The 16,524-nt window shown below is 44.4% G+C and overlaps 1 protein-coding gene across 1 annotated transcript in view; it reads right to left on the bottom strand.

Annotated features, from left to right (window-relative positions):
* Positions 1 to 1,705: 1,705 nt before the first annotated feature.
* SNX27 (sorting nexin 27) overlaps positions 1,706 to 16,524 on the bottom strand; it is a 71,455-nt gene continuing 56,636 nt past the window's right edge. Inside the window, exons 8-12 of the mRNA XM_030328229.1 lie at positions 15,091 to 15,180; positions 7,285 to 7,434; positions 6,856 to 6,984; positions 6,437 to 6,496; positions 1,706 to 5,560 (exon numbers count right to left, since the gene is read on the bottom strand). Coding sequence (XP_030184089.1) covers positions 5,513 to 5,560; positions 6,437 to 6,496; positions 6,856 to 6,984; positions 7,285 to 7,434; positions 15,091 to 15,180 — 477 coding nt within the window. The 3' untranslated portion in view covers positions 1,706 to 5,512. The remainder of the gene's footprint in view (positions 5,561 to 6,436; positions 6,497 to 6,855; positions 6,985 to 7,284; positions 7,435 to 15,090; positions 15,181 to 16,524) is intronic.

The raw sequence follows: 16,524 nt of genomic DNA, 5'->3' as shown, positions 1-16,524 counted from the left end.
CTTCCTTTCAATCAGCACTGACCAACTAATCAGAACAGGGTCTTAATGGATTCTTCTGCATGTATTCTGAAACAGCAATGTTTCTAAACTGCAGCTGATGAAAAAAACCACAAACTACTTTGGCTCTTTTTTTTTTTTTTTTTAATGTAGAACGCTTCATCCTGGCGTCCATGGCTCTCCAAAGCCTCCCCTTCCATCTTATTCCTACACATTCCTGATTTCTCATCAAATGGGACTATTCACTGTTCATCTGGACAGGTTTGATCCTCCCCCTCCCATGGTTTTTCATTCCCAATTATAAACATCAGGCACATATGGGCTCAGTAAAGTTTGCTGAACACCTTGTTGAAATCCTGCTCATCCTGGATGATTCACCTCAAACGCCATTTTCTTCATGAAGATTTCCTTAACTGCGCCCCTGCAGAGGTCCCCCCCTTTTCCCAGTCCTTATGGCACTCCCACCTTCCACTGCCGCACACGGTATCATCGGTTCGTCTCTCATTCCTCTGCTGGACTGAAAGCTGACACAGTGGCTCTTATGTCTCCTTTGTTCTGCTGCCGTATCAGACACGATGTCCTGCATGTGGCAGGGAGCCAATAAATGTTTGTGGACTTAAGCTTCTGTAATTCAACTCTGCAATTCTATTCCTCTACAGATTCTTTCCTTGTTAAAGAAAACAAATTCTGCATCATCAGGTTCCACAGATTCCAATTATTCAATGCTGATGGCCAAGTGAAGGAGACCCAGAACAAATGTCTCTCCCCAGACTGTCAAAAGAAATGTCGGGGCGCCTGGGTGGTTCAGTCGGTTAAGCGGCCGACTTCGGCTCAGGCCATGATCTCGCGGTCCGTGAGTTCGAGCCCCACGTCGGGCTCTGTGATGACAGCTCAGAGCCTGGAGCCTGTTTCGGATTCTGTGTCTCCCTCTCTCTGACCCTCCCCTGTTCATGCTCTGTCTCTGTCTCAAAAATAAAAACGTTAAAAAAAATTTTTTTTTAAATAAAAAAAAAAAAGAAATGTCAATCTAGTCCTTGCTTTCATGGTCTTCAATCAAGGAGCAAAAACCCCTTCAATCAGGGGTAAAAAAAAATAAAAAATAAAAAGGTTTACAAATATATCCAGCCTAATACCAACGCTGAGATTTTGAGAACAGATTTGGCCTAGGAGCTCATATACAGAGAGGAGGGGGCCAAACAGGCCACAGCACCTGAGATTTCCTTGGTAACAACAGAGGACATCCAGGGCTACCCTGTCGGGGCTGTGGGCAGAGGAGGGGCACAACCACCCAGCGTGCCTGTCACTGTGCTGGCACTCATTAGGTCCCAGACCCCAGTTTCCTACCGAACTTGAACAATGAAACAGTGCATCACGTGGCTGGGGCTGGGGACAGTGCCAGGCTCTATTGGCAGAGGCCAACGAGCTCTGTAAGCCTTGCCTGTGGCCCGTGGCCGGCCGGCACAACTAATACAGACACACCTGAGGGAAGACAAGGCATTTTCATAGGAGTCACTGGAAATGGAACTTTAGGCAAAGGGCCTTCCGGCTTCTCCTCTTCCTGCCTGACTCTATCTCCCGCCCTCATAGGAGGACCAGCCAGGTGTTCCTTCCCATCTTCAGACAGATCTTTCTAACCCCAATCTCAAAGGCCCCTCCTTCACTCCTTCCCACACAACCCAAAGGATTGGTAGTCTAGGAAGGCATAGACTAGTTTCATCAATAAATCAATTTATTTAAAAGAATATGTTACAATTAATTACACTAAGTGACATTACCAAACAATTTTAGAGTGGTTAGGCTGTAGAACAAGGAATGAAAGAAACACTGTTAGCCATTATGTGTCTGTGTATTTTCTCTTCACATTTCTTAAATCACAAATAAAAAATACAAGATACTGCAGTGAAAATACAATTAGAGTTTGTCAAATAAATTAAAAGTGTGCATGGCCTGGGGAAAACTGAAGCCCAGCTCACTGGCTTAAAAAGGGGGCATGATATAAAACCGGGGTCTAATTTAGCAGCTGGCCAAGTGCCTCCAGCCCACAGCACTGCCCTCTTTGCTCCTGCCCTTCCCCAGAACCCTAAGCATCCCCACACTCGAGATTATTGCTGAGGACTGAGCTGCCGCCCCGGGGTGAAGCCTGGCACGGCGCTGGGGGGCAGAGGGGAGGCAGGCGGGTGGTAGGACTGGAACGCGCGAGTTCCGCCGCTGTCGCTCTTCTCTCTCCGAGCACCAGCCACACTGTTCCCCCACCCCTCTTCAAAGGGAAGCTAATGGGACACACTGACTCTGGCAGGGGAACCTAGTGGGGTGCTGGGTTCCAACAGTCCAAATGGTCTCTGAACTGATCCAGCCAGAAAGCACGATGGAGACAAGGGGGGCACAGTAGTCCCTCCAGGTCTGGAGACTTTGGGTCAGCCAGGATACAGACCCCTTGAGGAAAACTGTCTCCTCGGAGCCAGGCTGTAAGGGGGCAAACTCTGAGAGGAGAGAGATGTGTCCCCTCCTGTCAATGCCCTGTACTGCAGCTCCAGGCACTAGGTTTGGAGCTAGAAGGGGATAACCAAAGTTACTATCCTGGGTGACGACAGGAGAAAACTAGACAGGCCAGGCCTAGGAGCTGCCCTCAGCAGACAGCTGGGCTGAGCTTAGGCAGAAGGCAAGAGGAGGGCAGGAAAATGGAGAGTAGAATAAAAATATAAAGAGCAGAGAGCCCAAAGCATGGCCCAAGGGAACCTTTCTGCAGGGACAGGTTTATCAGGGCCTGCATTTTTCCCTGATCTATACAAAACTCTGAGCTTTTACCAGAGGATAGAAACTGAGTGGTAGAGGGGAGGACAACAGATCAGGAAGACCCTGCAGGCTCTGCTGGGGCAAAGGAGGGGGGGAGGGGAGCCCCTCCATTTTCCAGAGACAAACTGCAAAAGAAGACTGGGCAGAGGGCTCCCTGGGCAGAACCCAGGACTGAGAACCATAGCAGGGATTAGGGAGAGGAAGTACAGAACAAGGGTGTGGGGGGGGGGGGCGGGGAGGAGTGTCACACTAACACTGCTTCATGCAAAAAAGAGCTTGATCCTATGGAGCCACAGTGACCTCTGCGCGCCGGTCCAAGAGGCCTGCTGTGGGAGGAAGGGGGAAAGGTACTGTTGGCCAGGGGCTCCCTCCTTCCCCGTCCTCACTGCAGCTTTTCCTGGTACAGCCAGTAGGGGCTGTTTCTAAACAGATTCTGCCAACAGGCCAACCACCCATGCGTGGCGCCCTTGCCCAGTCTCCAAAGCACCGAGTGCGTGCTCTGCCAAAGGAACAGAGTGGCACCCGCTCCAAGGGCCTCAGACCCAAGGGCACCCTCCCCCCACCTGACACCTCACACCCAGAGGTCAGCAGTGGGAACATTGCACGGACTCCCAGATTTGTCCATTCCTCTCCCAGTCTGAGGGCACAGGGGCAAGCCGCTGCTGTGTTTGCAGTGGGAAAAAGCTGGCACCAAAAGCCTCTTTGGCGTCTTGGAGTGGGGAAACAGATCTCCTTTCTAGGGCCCTCTGGCTCATTATTAAATTCACTTAAGCCAAAAGAAGCTAATTCTGTATCAAAACTTTCAAATCGGGGATCGCTCTCTGCACCTTTAAACATTGAGCATTCCTACGTTCTGCACTGTGATCCCAACTGGGTTTGGAGAAAGGGAGGGAAGACAGATGTCCTGTATGATGGACAACTGTCCTGGGGCAAGCAGCCGCCAGGGTAACAGAGTGAGAAAGGAAAGTGGCCTCACAATGATCTGCAAAATCAAGTCACCAAAACAGAAACTTCAAACCACCCCGCCACTGCTCAGTGGAGTGACTAAACCTGGTACGGTGGCCTCCCAGTTAGAAAAAGCCAAAGATGCCACCCAGTGGAGGTTTTGTGTAGAGAGTGGAGAAGGGAAAAAGAAAAGAAGGCTCGTGGATGTGTTTCAGCAGCATCAGAGTCTGACTTCGAGCTCCCAGTGCAGTATCTACAGAGCCTGCCTGAGAGTGTTGCCCCAGCTGGTGAGCCCGGCCCCCCAGGCCCTGGGGTGCAGCTCTTAGGGCTCAAAATCCCAACATGAGATGCCAGCTGGTAAGCCTGGCCCCCCAGGCCCTGGGTGCAGCTCTTGGGTCTCAAAATCCCAAGGTGAGACGAGGAACTCTTTGAGAGACAGAAAGGCTTTCCTTCAGTCTCCTTTTCATTAGAAGTTGAGATCCAACCCAAACCGACCATATCCCTACTGGTCCTTCCTGGGTCCTCAGCTGGCTTGGATGGGCACTGGTTTGGCTGGCCCAGACCACTGACTAAATTTCCCCAAGGCCTTGGGGACACTGTCAGATTCCTCCCCAACACAGCTGTTTAAGGAAGTCACAGAGAATGTAATGGTTATGGATGGTTACTGGTCAGGAATGGAGTGGGGAAAAGCTTAGGTACACGGGGTATTCCTTCCTTCCCTTCCCCTAAGTCCAATCTTTGTGCCTAAAGGTATTGGCTTTAACTCTGGTCCCTAGTACTCTGCCTGCTTCAGAAGGAGAAATGGGAAATGACAACCATGAAATGTTTCAGGTTCCTGTGGCATCAACCTCCTGAGCCCACCTCTCCCCTCCATTCTAGGTCAGTGGAGAGCACACAAGGGGCCCTCAGGAAGCAAGAAGGAGATGGGGAGTGTGGCTAGAAAGCCGTGCGTGGGAGAGAGCTGGGCCAGGAAAGCTGTCTTGGAATCGAGGACCACACCAAGTCTTCAGACTCTCCCTGCAGATCTGCAAGTCTTGCTGCCCTTGAGAAATACACCTCGGTCTCCTCCCAGCAGCTTCTTGGAAGATAAAGAAACTATGCTCCTTGCTCCTCAGACTCTATGCCAACCCATAAGCCAGAATCTTCACTCAATACAAAAAAGGGGGAAAAAAACCCAAGCAGGTTGTAAACTTTTCGAGTCCTTCATGAGGAGAGGTATTTTCCCAGTAAAATATTTTTTTTTCCTTTTTAAAGTTTGTTTCAAAATAAAGAGAGCAAGAGAGAAGTCATGAATTCTAGTGAAAGGTGTGTAAAAACACAAGCTAAAAAAGGTACTGCCATCAATATGAAATTTAAAAAGAAATATATATATGTATATACGTGCAGCTAATTTGTGTATATATAATTTTTACATACATACATATATATGTCTGAACAGTGCAAATGGATGGAGTTCATAGTTCCAGTTTTAAAAATATAGTACAAGGAGAGTCTGTTGGTGTGAGGCCCAGGTGAGAGGATAAAGACACCTTTGGCGCGTGGTTGGGCTTAATTTCCTGTCTGAACTCAGCTGCTCCCGGTGCGGACCAATCTGTCGTTCTCTACCAGCTCAATTCCAGAGACATGAAACTCAGAGGGATTATTAATAGTATTTAGTTTAGGGCTTTTGAACATAATGACTTTTTTCCTTTTTCTCTTCTTTTGTGTTAATGGTTACTCTGACACAGGAGACGGAAGGGGTGAGAGGATGAGGGTGAAGAGGAGGGGTGAGGGAAGGCTAGGTGGCCACATCCCTCTGCTGTGACCTCGCCATCCGGAAAATGTTCTGAAAGGAAAACAGAAAACAGTCACTGGGAAGCCTGAGGTATCTGCATCTCTCCCCTTCTGGAGGCCAGCCTCAGACAGACACACAGACGCATGGCTGAATGACTCCACCTCACTGGCCTCCACCTCTGCTACAACTTCCCATGTGGAAGCATAGCCTTTTAGACCCAGAGAGGAGCTTAACTATTAATAATCTGGTTCAGCCTTCCCATTTTACAGATGAGAAAAGATGAGAAAACTGAGATCTAGGGGAGGCTCACTTGCCCAACACTGCAGGGAGAAAAAATGCTGGGAGGGAATCGTCGTCTGATTCTCAGAGCCCGGTGTTCTTCCTACTATACCAAGAATATGAATTTCATGTTCTTGACTTTACCTTCTGAACTTCAGAAACATTTTCTTTGAGAATAAGTAGCTAATTATTCAGAATCTTCCAAATTCTCCAGCACTGGCATAAGGACAGCAGTAAAGCAATAGTGGAAACCTTCCCACACACATGCATTCCTGGTTAGCCCCGACGGGCTCTGTCAGGAGTCATCTAGTCAGAACAGCTAAAACTGGGGACAGCTGCCCTTCTGGGTCAGGAACAACATAGGCAGTGATTGGATTAAAAAACAAAAACAAAAACCAGGCAGAGGAGGGTCCATGAAGTCACAGGAGGTGGAACAGCCTGCAGCCAACAGCTACCCTCTAGACAGAGGAAAAAGCAGGGCTTTTCTCGTATAGTCTATTCAGCATCCAAAGGCTGGAAGAATAACCAGTCTCTAACTAGTATTCCTAGAAAGACAGATGGAGGTGAGGGTCCCAGGTATCTGGCCACAGGCCTATCATTTTAAACAATAAAAGATGAAAAGGCCAATTCAAGATTGCTTCGAATTACCTCTTTTCTCCACTTGAGCTCACAGAACACCCTCTCGAAGCATTCGTGCATATAATTAAACTGAAAAACAAAACAAAAAACATAACAAAGACAAGATAGTGACGCTGACTTCTTATGACCCACCAGGCACCACAGGGCCATGCCTCTGAACCCCTGCCCCCAGTCTCCCCACCTTCCCAACCTTGCTGAGCACCACAAGAACCCCTTCACTAGTCTGGGGCCCCTCCTAGTGGCAGCTGTGAGTCAGGCGGGAAGTGAAGCTGCCACTCCCAGTCTGTCCTCAGGACAGCCAGGAAGAACCTGGGGCTCTAAGGCTCAAAGACAACTGCTATGGCTGCAGCCCTCCCCATTTATGCGCTCAGCTGGAGAACATCAAACCCAATATACTTTCCCAAGAGTGCTTCCAGTCTACCACTCACATATGGTGTGAAGATTTTAACCCATCGAGGCTTCTTCTCTCCTCGTGCATACTCGAAGCAGAAGGCCATTCCTTCTTCATCCGTATCCCATCGCTGCATCTCGTCCCATTCAAATGCTATTACCTGGTTCTAAATGACCAAGAACAGAGTGTTAAGTCTGAGAATGCTGGGCACCTGAGCTGAGATGGTTCTGGGCCAGACAGCAGAAGACAAGGGAGTGAGTGTCTGCATCATGTCAATAAGACTGAGGGAAGAATGAGTCCATGTGAGCAGCCAGGAAGGTGAGGATCCTTGTGGACCCAGTGCTGATTTACCTGCCCCATCACCATAGTATGAATTTCATCTCCCCTCCTGACAGGAACGAAACCAGAGTGGGTAAGTGGCAGTGTCCCCAATGCTCCCAGCCCTGGCCCCATGCTGAACTGTCACCTCCAGCTGTCCTTCTTCAGTGCAGGCATGCAGTTTAAAGTGCGTGATGCTGATGGCTGTGATAACGTGCCCCTTCCTCCTGGAGTCACAGGCGCAGTGGGGGAAGATGATTTCATTGTAGCCCTCACAAGTCCTCAGCATGTTGAGATACTGGAAAAAAAAAAAAAAAAAAGGTGTGTGTGTCTGTGCGTGTGTGTGTGTGTGTGTGTGTGTGTGTGTAACAGGGTTACTATGGAACTAAACCACCACGAAGAGCTGCTGGGATGTCACCAGAGAAAGAACAAAGAGAATCCTCTCACCCAGCAACCTGAAGACTCTGGTCTTCACAGCATGACCAGCTCTAAGAAGGGCCAGGACTCCAAGCCTATTCTTTGTTCCACTTCCAGCCCCACCTCCTTTCTCTGCTTCAAAAAGTACACAAACGAAGCCAGAAGAGGTGCTGTGACCAAGACCCGTATGTCGAAAGGTGAACTCACAAGGCTGTTTAGGCTGCCCCTCCTTTCACTAGCATCCAGGAAGGGACTCAAACTGATCTACATGACTGAGTAAAGGTAGCTCATGTCTCCTCACAAATCAAAAGTTACAAGAACCTCAGTGACGAGGAGTAAGCTACCCCCAAATCCCATACTCATAACATGTTTAAGCCAGTCATTTTACAGAAACCCAGAGTCACAGGAGACTTGCTGAAGGTCACAGGTAATAGTAAGTGGCACAGTCAGGATTAGAAGCTAGGTTTAATTTCATGGCCACTGGTCCTTTCTCTATCGCCAACTAGGCCCCAAATCAGCACCACCATCCCCTGATCTCCAGTACACACGCCTCCTTAAACATCATGTGGACCAAAATCGAGTGGCATAAATGACCCTCAAAGGTACAATGCTACAAGACTGATTCAGAGAGGACTCTAACTCAGCTCTCTGTCCTTTCTCCTCTACAGTGAAGACTGGCCTCTCTTTCACTCAACTATTTTGAGTTGAGATGGGAGAGTAAAAGATGAGTGGGAAGGAGAGTAGAAGAGAAATAAGGAAAAGATGATTTAAAAAAAAAAAAGACACATGGACTCTGAGCCGGTTTCTCCTCAGGGACTGCCTAGGAAATAAGTAAAGAACCTTGAGTCCCTGTACCCTCGGCTGCCCAGCACACAGGCCAACAGGGCGCACTAGGAACATGTGGGGAGTGTTGGAGAGAAGACAGAGGCACAGCACCCTAGCTGATTTCAGCTAGATGGGCAGGGAGACTGGAACACATTGGAGGGTCACCTTTTGCCCAAGAAAGAAGAGACCAAGGGACCTAGGTACAAAAAGGGCCCTGGGCAACCGGCAGCTCTAGTACCAATGAATGGCACTAAAGACGGTCACTACTGCCCCAGAGATGGTCTGGGAGGACTTAAGGACCTAGGGAAAAATCACACCACATACTCCCTTTCCTACCTTGTACTTATTTCTGTTTAGGTAAAATAATGGCAACCTTGAAGGAGAAACATTATAAAAGGACAGCAAGAACACAGCGACAGGATCAATTCAGAAGTGCCACAATAACCGACTTGCTTTTTTCTCAGTTCTCCTTCCTTCTATCCCACTCCTCCACCCCCTATCTCATCACCCTTCCTGTACCAGGGAGAAAAGTAGCCACTGCTTGGGCCTGCCAGTGGCACTATGAACAAAAAATATCTCTGGCCAGGGACAGGCAGTGCCACAGAATAGAACTCTTCTGGGGTTGAGACAGGAAGCAGTACGAGGAGTGGTCAGGAGCCTGGGCCCAGACCACCCTGGGCTTGAATCCTGGTTCCACCACTTCCTGACTCTGTCACCTTGGATGAGGCACTTGCACTCCAGCCAAATTACTAACTCCCAGGAGCTCTAGTTTCCTCTTCTATAAAAAGAAAAGAATAACAGCACCTACATCACACAGTTACTTGTGACCATTAAAGTATTTAGCACAGTACTTAGTACATAATTAGGTATTCAATAAAGGATAGCTTAAAAAAATAATTTTAAAGGCTCCATTATCCCTAGCCAGAAGGCTCAACTATTTTCTCTCCAGGGAAAAGCTCATGCGAGTGAGACGGATGAAACAGGAGTGGTAGAGAGCAGAAGGTTGCTGCAACTGATTAATGGGTACTTGGGGGGCTAAATGGTACTATTCTTCCAAATTCCTTACATACTTGAAATTCTCTACAATAAAATATTAAAGGCAAAGAGAAGAGTCCCTGCATGCCAATGCTCAATCCAAGGCGCCCCCCTAACACAGTCATGGGGAAATTTCTGTGTGCTCAACAAGCAGTAGGTACTGCTCAAAGGGGCTCAGGGAGGCGCCTGCGTGGCACAGTAGGTTAAGAGTCTGCCTCTTGATTTCCGCTCAGGTCATGACCTCACAGTGTGTGATACTGAGCCCTGAGTAAGGCTCTCTCTCTCTCTCAAAATAAATAAATAAAATTTAAAAGAAAAGAAAGAAAACAGATTTCAAAATTGCTTAAAAAAAAAAAAGGGTGCTTAGGACCTCTGCAAACGCTGGAAGGTGTCACGCAGCCTTGAGACTGGTTCTGCTCACGTCCTTTACCAAAAAAGCCTTATGTATAACACATTTCCTGAGAGTTCTCCTCTTTAAGAGGCATCACTACTGCTCTAAAAGTATCTCTGGAGCACCTGGGTGGTTCAGTTGGTTAAGCGTCTGACTTTGGCTCAGGTCATGATCTCACAGTTCGTGAGTTCGAGCCCCGCTTCGGGCTCTGGGCTGACAGCTCAGAGCCTGGAACCTGCTTCAGATTCTGTGTCTCCTTCCCTTTCTCCCTGTCCCTCCCCACTCATGCTCTCTATATCTCTCTCACAAATAAATATTAAAAAAAGTATTTCCGCCTTATTCCTAATGGGGAGCTTGACTTTATTTATTAAAAAGAGAAACATGCAGACAAAGGGAGGGATTAGGAAAAGACACCAGGTGAGGCCTGGTGCTCAGCATACCCTGAACTCTCTGTGACTCTGTAAGTTACTCTGTCTAGGGGCTTCCCCCTGCCATCTGGAAATAAAGGACACTGCTGTCAGCTTCTTTTCCCTGTGACAGCAAAGAACACATGCTTTGAAGCAAGACAGAAACAGGTTCAACTTCTAGTTCCACTTCTGATAAGCAATATGATCTTAGGTAAGAATCGTGATCTCTCAGAATCCACTTCTCCTCTGTAAAGTGGGGATAACACCTGCATGGTTGTTATCAGGAGGAAATGAGAATACACATACTGTGTCTGGCACAGTACCAGGCACAAAGTATGTGCCCCTCTCTCTCACCTTTGAATCAAAACACTGATTATCCCTCCATATTCAAGAATGTAATAGTCCTCGAAAGCAAAAGACCTTCAGAGGACTTCCTTTTTTTTTTTTTTTTTTTTACATTTTATTTATTTTTGATAGACAGAGACAGAGCACAAGTGGGGGAGGGGCAGAGAGAGACGGAGACGCAGAATCTGAAGCAGGCTCCAGGCTCGGAGCCATCAGCACAGAGCCCGACACGGGGCTTGAACTCACAAACCGCGAGATCATGACCTGAGCCAAAGTCAGACGCTCAACCAACTGAGCCACCCAGGCGCCCCCAGAGGACTTCCTAATAGCATTAAGTTCTAAAAATAACCTGAGTGGAATTTGGTGACAAGAGAGAGGTAAAGTCTCATTTGGGAAATATAAGGTTTTTCAAAGATTCTCAGGTCAGGCAGTACTTCTCAGTTTTAGACAAAGTTCTACATTCCTAGATTTGCACAAAGTGTAAAGAGAAGAAATATTTAAATTTTTATATACATCCAAAGGTTGTTTATTTTTTTTTTTTTGAGTTTATTTATTTATTTTGAGAGAGTGTGTGAGCAGGGGAGGGGCAGAGAGAGAGAGGGAACAGTGGAGAATCCTAAGCAGGCTCCACACTGTCAGCACAGAATCTGACGTGGGGCTCAAACTCATAAACCATGAGATCATGACCTGAGCCCGAAACCAAGAGTTGGATGCTTAAGAGCTACCCAGGCGCCCTCTACATACATCCAAAGTTTCTTTTTTTTTTTTAATTTTTTTTAACGTTTATTTATTTTTGAGACAGAGAGGGACAGAGCATGAATGGGGGAGGGGCAGAGAGAGAGGGAGACACAGAATCCGAAACAGGCTCCAGGCTCTGAGCTGTCAGCACAGAGCCCGATGCGGGGCTCGAACTCACAGACCGCGAGATCATGACCTGAGCTGAAGTCGGAGGCTTAACCAACTGAGCCACCCAGGCGCCCCCATCCAAAGTTTCTAAAAGAAGAGTGAATTTTTGTTTTCAACCACATTTATTAAAGTTATATATTTAAAACACAAAATTGTCCTGTCCATTCTCCTTTCTTATTTAAGTTTTGACTGGCTAAATATGTATCCTATACTATCTTCCTTGATCCATGTATCATTTAGATGAGGACCCACATTAGGCCAGAGATGAGGAAAAGTATAGCACAGGACATCTTATAAATGTTCAGTGTTCAGCAAGATAAGTAAATATAGAAACGGGACAATTATTAAAGCAGAGACTCAGTACTTAACAGAATAAATACTTTAGGTTGAGTGGGTTGAGATCCATTCTAGAGAACTCTCTGTTCTCCCAAGCAACCTACTAAGAATCAAACCAGGTCTAAAATTGAAATAAGGGCTTGAAGGGAACCTCAGGAGCCAACTCTCCCAAGCCCCTAGAATAGCGATTCTGAAGCAACTTAAGTTTTAAAATCACCAGGGTGCTTCTGTAAAAATCTTTACAAAGATTCCTAGGTCCTACCCAAGATTTTGGCTTAGTAAATGTGAGATGGGGGTCCAGAAAGCTGCATCTTAAGTAGGTTTCACAAGTGACTCCCATGTAATTGAGGTGAGGACCACACTTTGAAAAACACGGACTTTCACATATATTGCCTTGTGTGAAATCTTAATTAAAAGTCATATTGAGAGGGGCGCCTGGGTGGCTCAGTCAGTTAAGCGTCTGACTTCACTCAAGTCATGATCTCATGGTCCATGAGTTCGAGTCCCAAGTTGGGCTCTGTGCCAACAGCTCAGAGCCTGGAGCCTGCTTTGGATTCTGTGTCTCCCTCTCTCTCTCTGCCCCTCCCCTGCTCGCGCTCTGTCTCTGTCTCTCTCTCTCTTAAAAATATATATTTTTTAAAATAAAAAAATTATATTGAGAAACACTAACAGAAATTTTTTTGTCAGTTTAACAATGGTAAATATCAGGCCACTTAAATACAAGAAAAATGTAAGTTATACACATCTACTGTTTGTGTGAGAGTCAAAAAAAAGAAAAAAAGAAAAAGAAACAAAATCTCTCTTGTATATTATATTCTCAACCATCCAAATTTGAGATTCAATCTACCTTTGTAAATAAGTAGAAAACAAAACCATTTTTTTATCACACTGGGAATGTTTTAAGAATTTTGGGAGTTTTTGTCAAGATTCTACTTGACAGCTGGCAATCTGAACATCCTCATTTTAAAGAAAAGAAACTAAAACTGAGAAGTCTGTTGAATTGTTGGAGGCCTCCCAGTAATTTGGCAACTAACAGTGATTTGGCCTAATCTTAGGCCTATCAACCATATTAAGTTGCTACAGATAATGGAGTCAAGGTGTATGGGCTTGGAAGGGTCCATTTGAGTTGGAAGTTTCAATGTACTGAACATGACCGCTGGCTAGGCTAATGTCTTTGAACACTAATACTTGAATACATTGAATACAATTTAAACTTTTCAAACTCTGGTGGGACTTTATATAAAATCTGATTGCAGTATGATGGGGCTAGTACACACTTGTTTGTTGGCACTAGGTTTTTAAGATAATAGAATTTCATTAATGTTTAAGCATATCTTATACACATTCCAATGACCCAAAAGGAAAACATCAACTGTACTCAGTTCTTAATTGAGTGATAACAAGATACAAACTTGAGTCTAAAAGTAATTTTGTAATAGATTACCATGCTTGTTAAATTCAGATTTTCTATATATTGCCACAGAACAACCCAAATCTACTTATATATTTTTTTAGCACTTTGTACTGTGCCTGGCACACACTCAGTACTCAACAAATATTTTTAGTTGGATACATATATGGAAGTTATTGTGTTTGAAGTACTATATGTACAAAGAAACAATATATATCCCATACTGATAAAAGAAACAATATATATCCCATACTGTCATTATCAGTAGCCCTTATGAAATTACTTTGATTTGCCGCCTTTGGCAAAGGCAAAGAAATATTTCAGAGATCCTTCGGTATTTGGTCCTTTTCGTCAAAAAGATGCAGAAATGCTGATCAGAATCATGCATTAATATACAGAAGACAATGCCATGATCTTTAAGAACAGGTGGGAATCGAGTTTTAAAAGCCTGTTTCTCACATAGTAAAATTGCCTTTACCAAAATTCTGTCAAGACCTAATTCTATTTAAAAGATTTTTGTGTCTATTCTAGCCTGCTGGGATGCAGAACACTGATAAATGGTTCCCTCATCTCTGGCAGTTTTCTAAGGCAAACAGATTTATTACTTTTTGTCATATAAGTGATAAAATAACTATCTAGACATAAGATTAGGGGCCGAGTTCAATGGCTGACTTGTTTGCATTCTTATTCCAACGTAATTAATTTAGACACAGAATGTTCCCTCATAAAAAATGCACACAGAGAGGGTACAAAAGAAATTCAAGTGACCTATCAGAATCATCACGAATACAGTAATTGTCTTGTGAGAAACCATGAAAAATTATAATTGGAAAAGTTTCAACTATATGTGAATTTGCAAAGAAAGAAAATTTAAAATGCTATGAGTGAAAGTTTTTGTAAGCAGAGCGTCCCTTACAAAATTTTTTTTGACAATTTCCATCCCTGTATTTATGGCAGGTGCAAATTGAAAAATAATTTTATTTTATTTTTTAAGTTTATTTATTTATTTTAAGAGAGGGAGAGAGCACACATGAGTGAGGGAGGGCCAGAGAGAGAGGGAGAGAGAGAACCCCAAGCAGGCTCTGCACTGCCAGTGTGGAGCCCCACATGGAGCTCAAACTCATGAACGGTGAGATCATGACCTAAGCCGAAATCAAGAGGTGGATACTTAACCAACTGAGCCACTCAGGTGCTCCTGAAAATTAATTTTAAAACATTTACTGGGGGGAAAACAAAAACAAAAACAAAACATTTAGGTACTACTATAGGCAGCACCCCCTCAGCACTCTGTGATGATGAAAATGTTCTGTATCTGAGCTGTCCCGATATGGTAGGTACTTACTCAACACTTGAAATGAGGCTGGCACATCTGAGGAACTGGATTTTAAATTTTATTTAATTTAAATGAATTTAAAATTAAACTTAAATAGCCACATGATGCTAGTAGCATCTATCAAATCAAACAGCACACATATCACACTGACCAAAGACACTACTGAGCATTTTAAGCAACTGTAGAGAAGGAAGTTGTAAAGACAATTTTGCAATTGCTAAATCACAAATAAAACAATTTCTAATGTTAAAAATCTAAATATCAACTCTTAGAGAATTGATATCTATGAAATGTTTTGTACATCTTTTGTTTTAGAACTTTCTATCAAAAAATACTCAGTTATTACTAATAATAAAGCTATATACACATATATAGCAACATATCTTCTCATGTGCTAATGGAGGAACATAATGGGTATGTTACATCTATATCCCCTCCTTTTTTTTTTTTTAAATCAATTAAGCCACTGACCAGTTGTATTATCTCTCAGAAATAACTGGAACAACAGGTTTAAGAGATATAAGGAGATTATGGGGACATAAACCTACCATGACCATTTTCCTTTGTTCATACAGCTTCTGTAACTGGTAGGACTTTTCCTCTGCTTTGATATAACCTTTTTTCACATCATCAACGGCCTGTCACCAAAACAAGGGCAGGGAAGAAAGGAACATCAAAGTCATTATCAAGCACATTCTTGACAAAAGAGATACAGATTCATTTCAGAATAACTTTTACCCATTTGGACCATCATAATCACCACCAGTGAACTCTTACACGTGGATATATTTATTAGAATAAGCAGCACTTAAAGAGTGCCCAGTATGTGCTCAAGAACCGTTCTAGGCACAGGAGGGATCTTGTTTCTCATGTTAAGAGATTTAAATTCCACTTAATTTATACAGTGTAAAGATGAGAGAACACTGAAAGATAGTCCATAATTGTTAAAGGTAACAATGAGGTAGCAAAGATGTATGATAGTAAGTGATACATGTAGTCAGGATAGCAGAGCTTTTTGCTAATTGTAGTTATCAGGAAAGCCTTGATTGGACTCCAAAGGTTAGGCGGACAGAATAAACTACAAACAGAAGTCAGGAATGTGTTTGAGCTTAAATACATTCAGGAGACAGATCTGTCTGATTTAAATAAAGGGTATGTGTCAGGGGACAACAAAAGATAATGCTGGATGGGTAGGTTAACAGATTATGAAGGATCCCAGAGAACAGGGACAGGAATTTAAACTTAAGGACAGCAGCACTAAGACTACTGGAGCTAAAATAAGCAATAAAAATGTGTGTTATTTTTAAAAGAAAGATTGATTTGTGTATGAGTGCCAAATGAATCAAGATAAGGAGAGAATGAAATAAGGGAGAATGACAACGTTATAGTGCTTTAAGCATGAAGTGAAACAAGACTGTAAACTAGGGTGGTAGCAACTGGAAGAGAGGAAGTAATAAATCTGAGACCCCACGTGGACAAAAGTCCCCAACAGGACTTGATACAGGCACGAAGGTACCTAGATAAAATACGCTAATTCTAAACTACTCCTGGCTCAGCTATATGAAACGTGCATCCCCTTCCCAACTTCACTCTACCCCAAGAAAAGCTTTTAAAATCCAATAGAAGGGAAAACTCATCTTTGGAAGAAAAAAAAAAAGGAAGGAAAAGAACAAACACAATCATTTGTCCAGGGCACTCGGAATCTAACCTCAGTGTTTTACTACAAGGACAACTTTTGCAGGCACCAGGCAGGGACCCGCTTGAATCTTTACCAGAAGGCTGCTAATTTCCTTAAGGTAGAAATCTATCCCTATATTTAAGGGAAACTATTTGCATAACACAGTGAGTTCAGGGTGCCTGGTGGCTCAGTCAGTTGAGCGTCTGACTCTATTTGGCTAAGGTCATGATCCTGGGGGTTGTGGGATCATGCTCCGTGTCAGGCTCTGCGCTGAGCATGGAGCCTGCTTGGGGTTCTCTCCCTC

Source organism: Lynx canadensis, chromosome C1 (assembly GCF_007474595.2).
Source record: "Lynx canadensis isolate LIC74 chromosome C1, mLynCan4.pri.v2, whole genome shotgun sequence".
NCBI classification, from domain to species: Eukaryota; Metazoa; Chordata; class Mammalia; order Carnivora; family Felidae; genus Lynx; species Lynx canadensis.
Note: the sequence above shows the minus strand (reverse complement) of the source record. Positions and strands in the feature narration are given on the sequence as shown.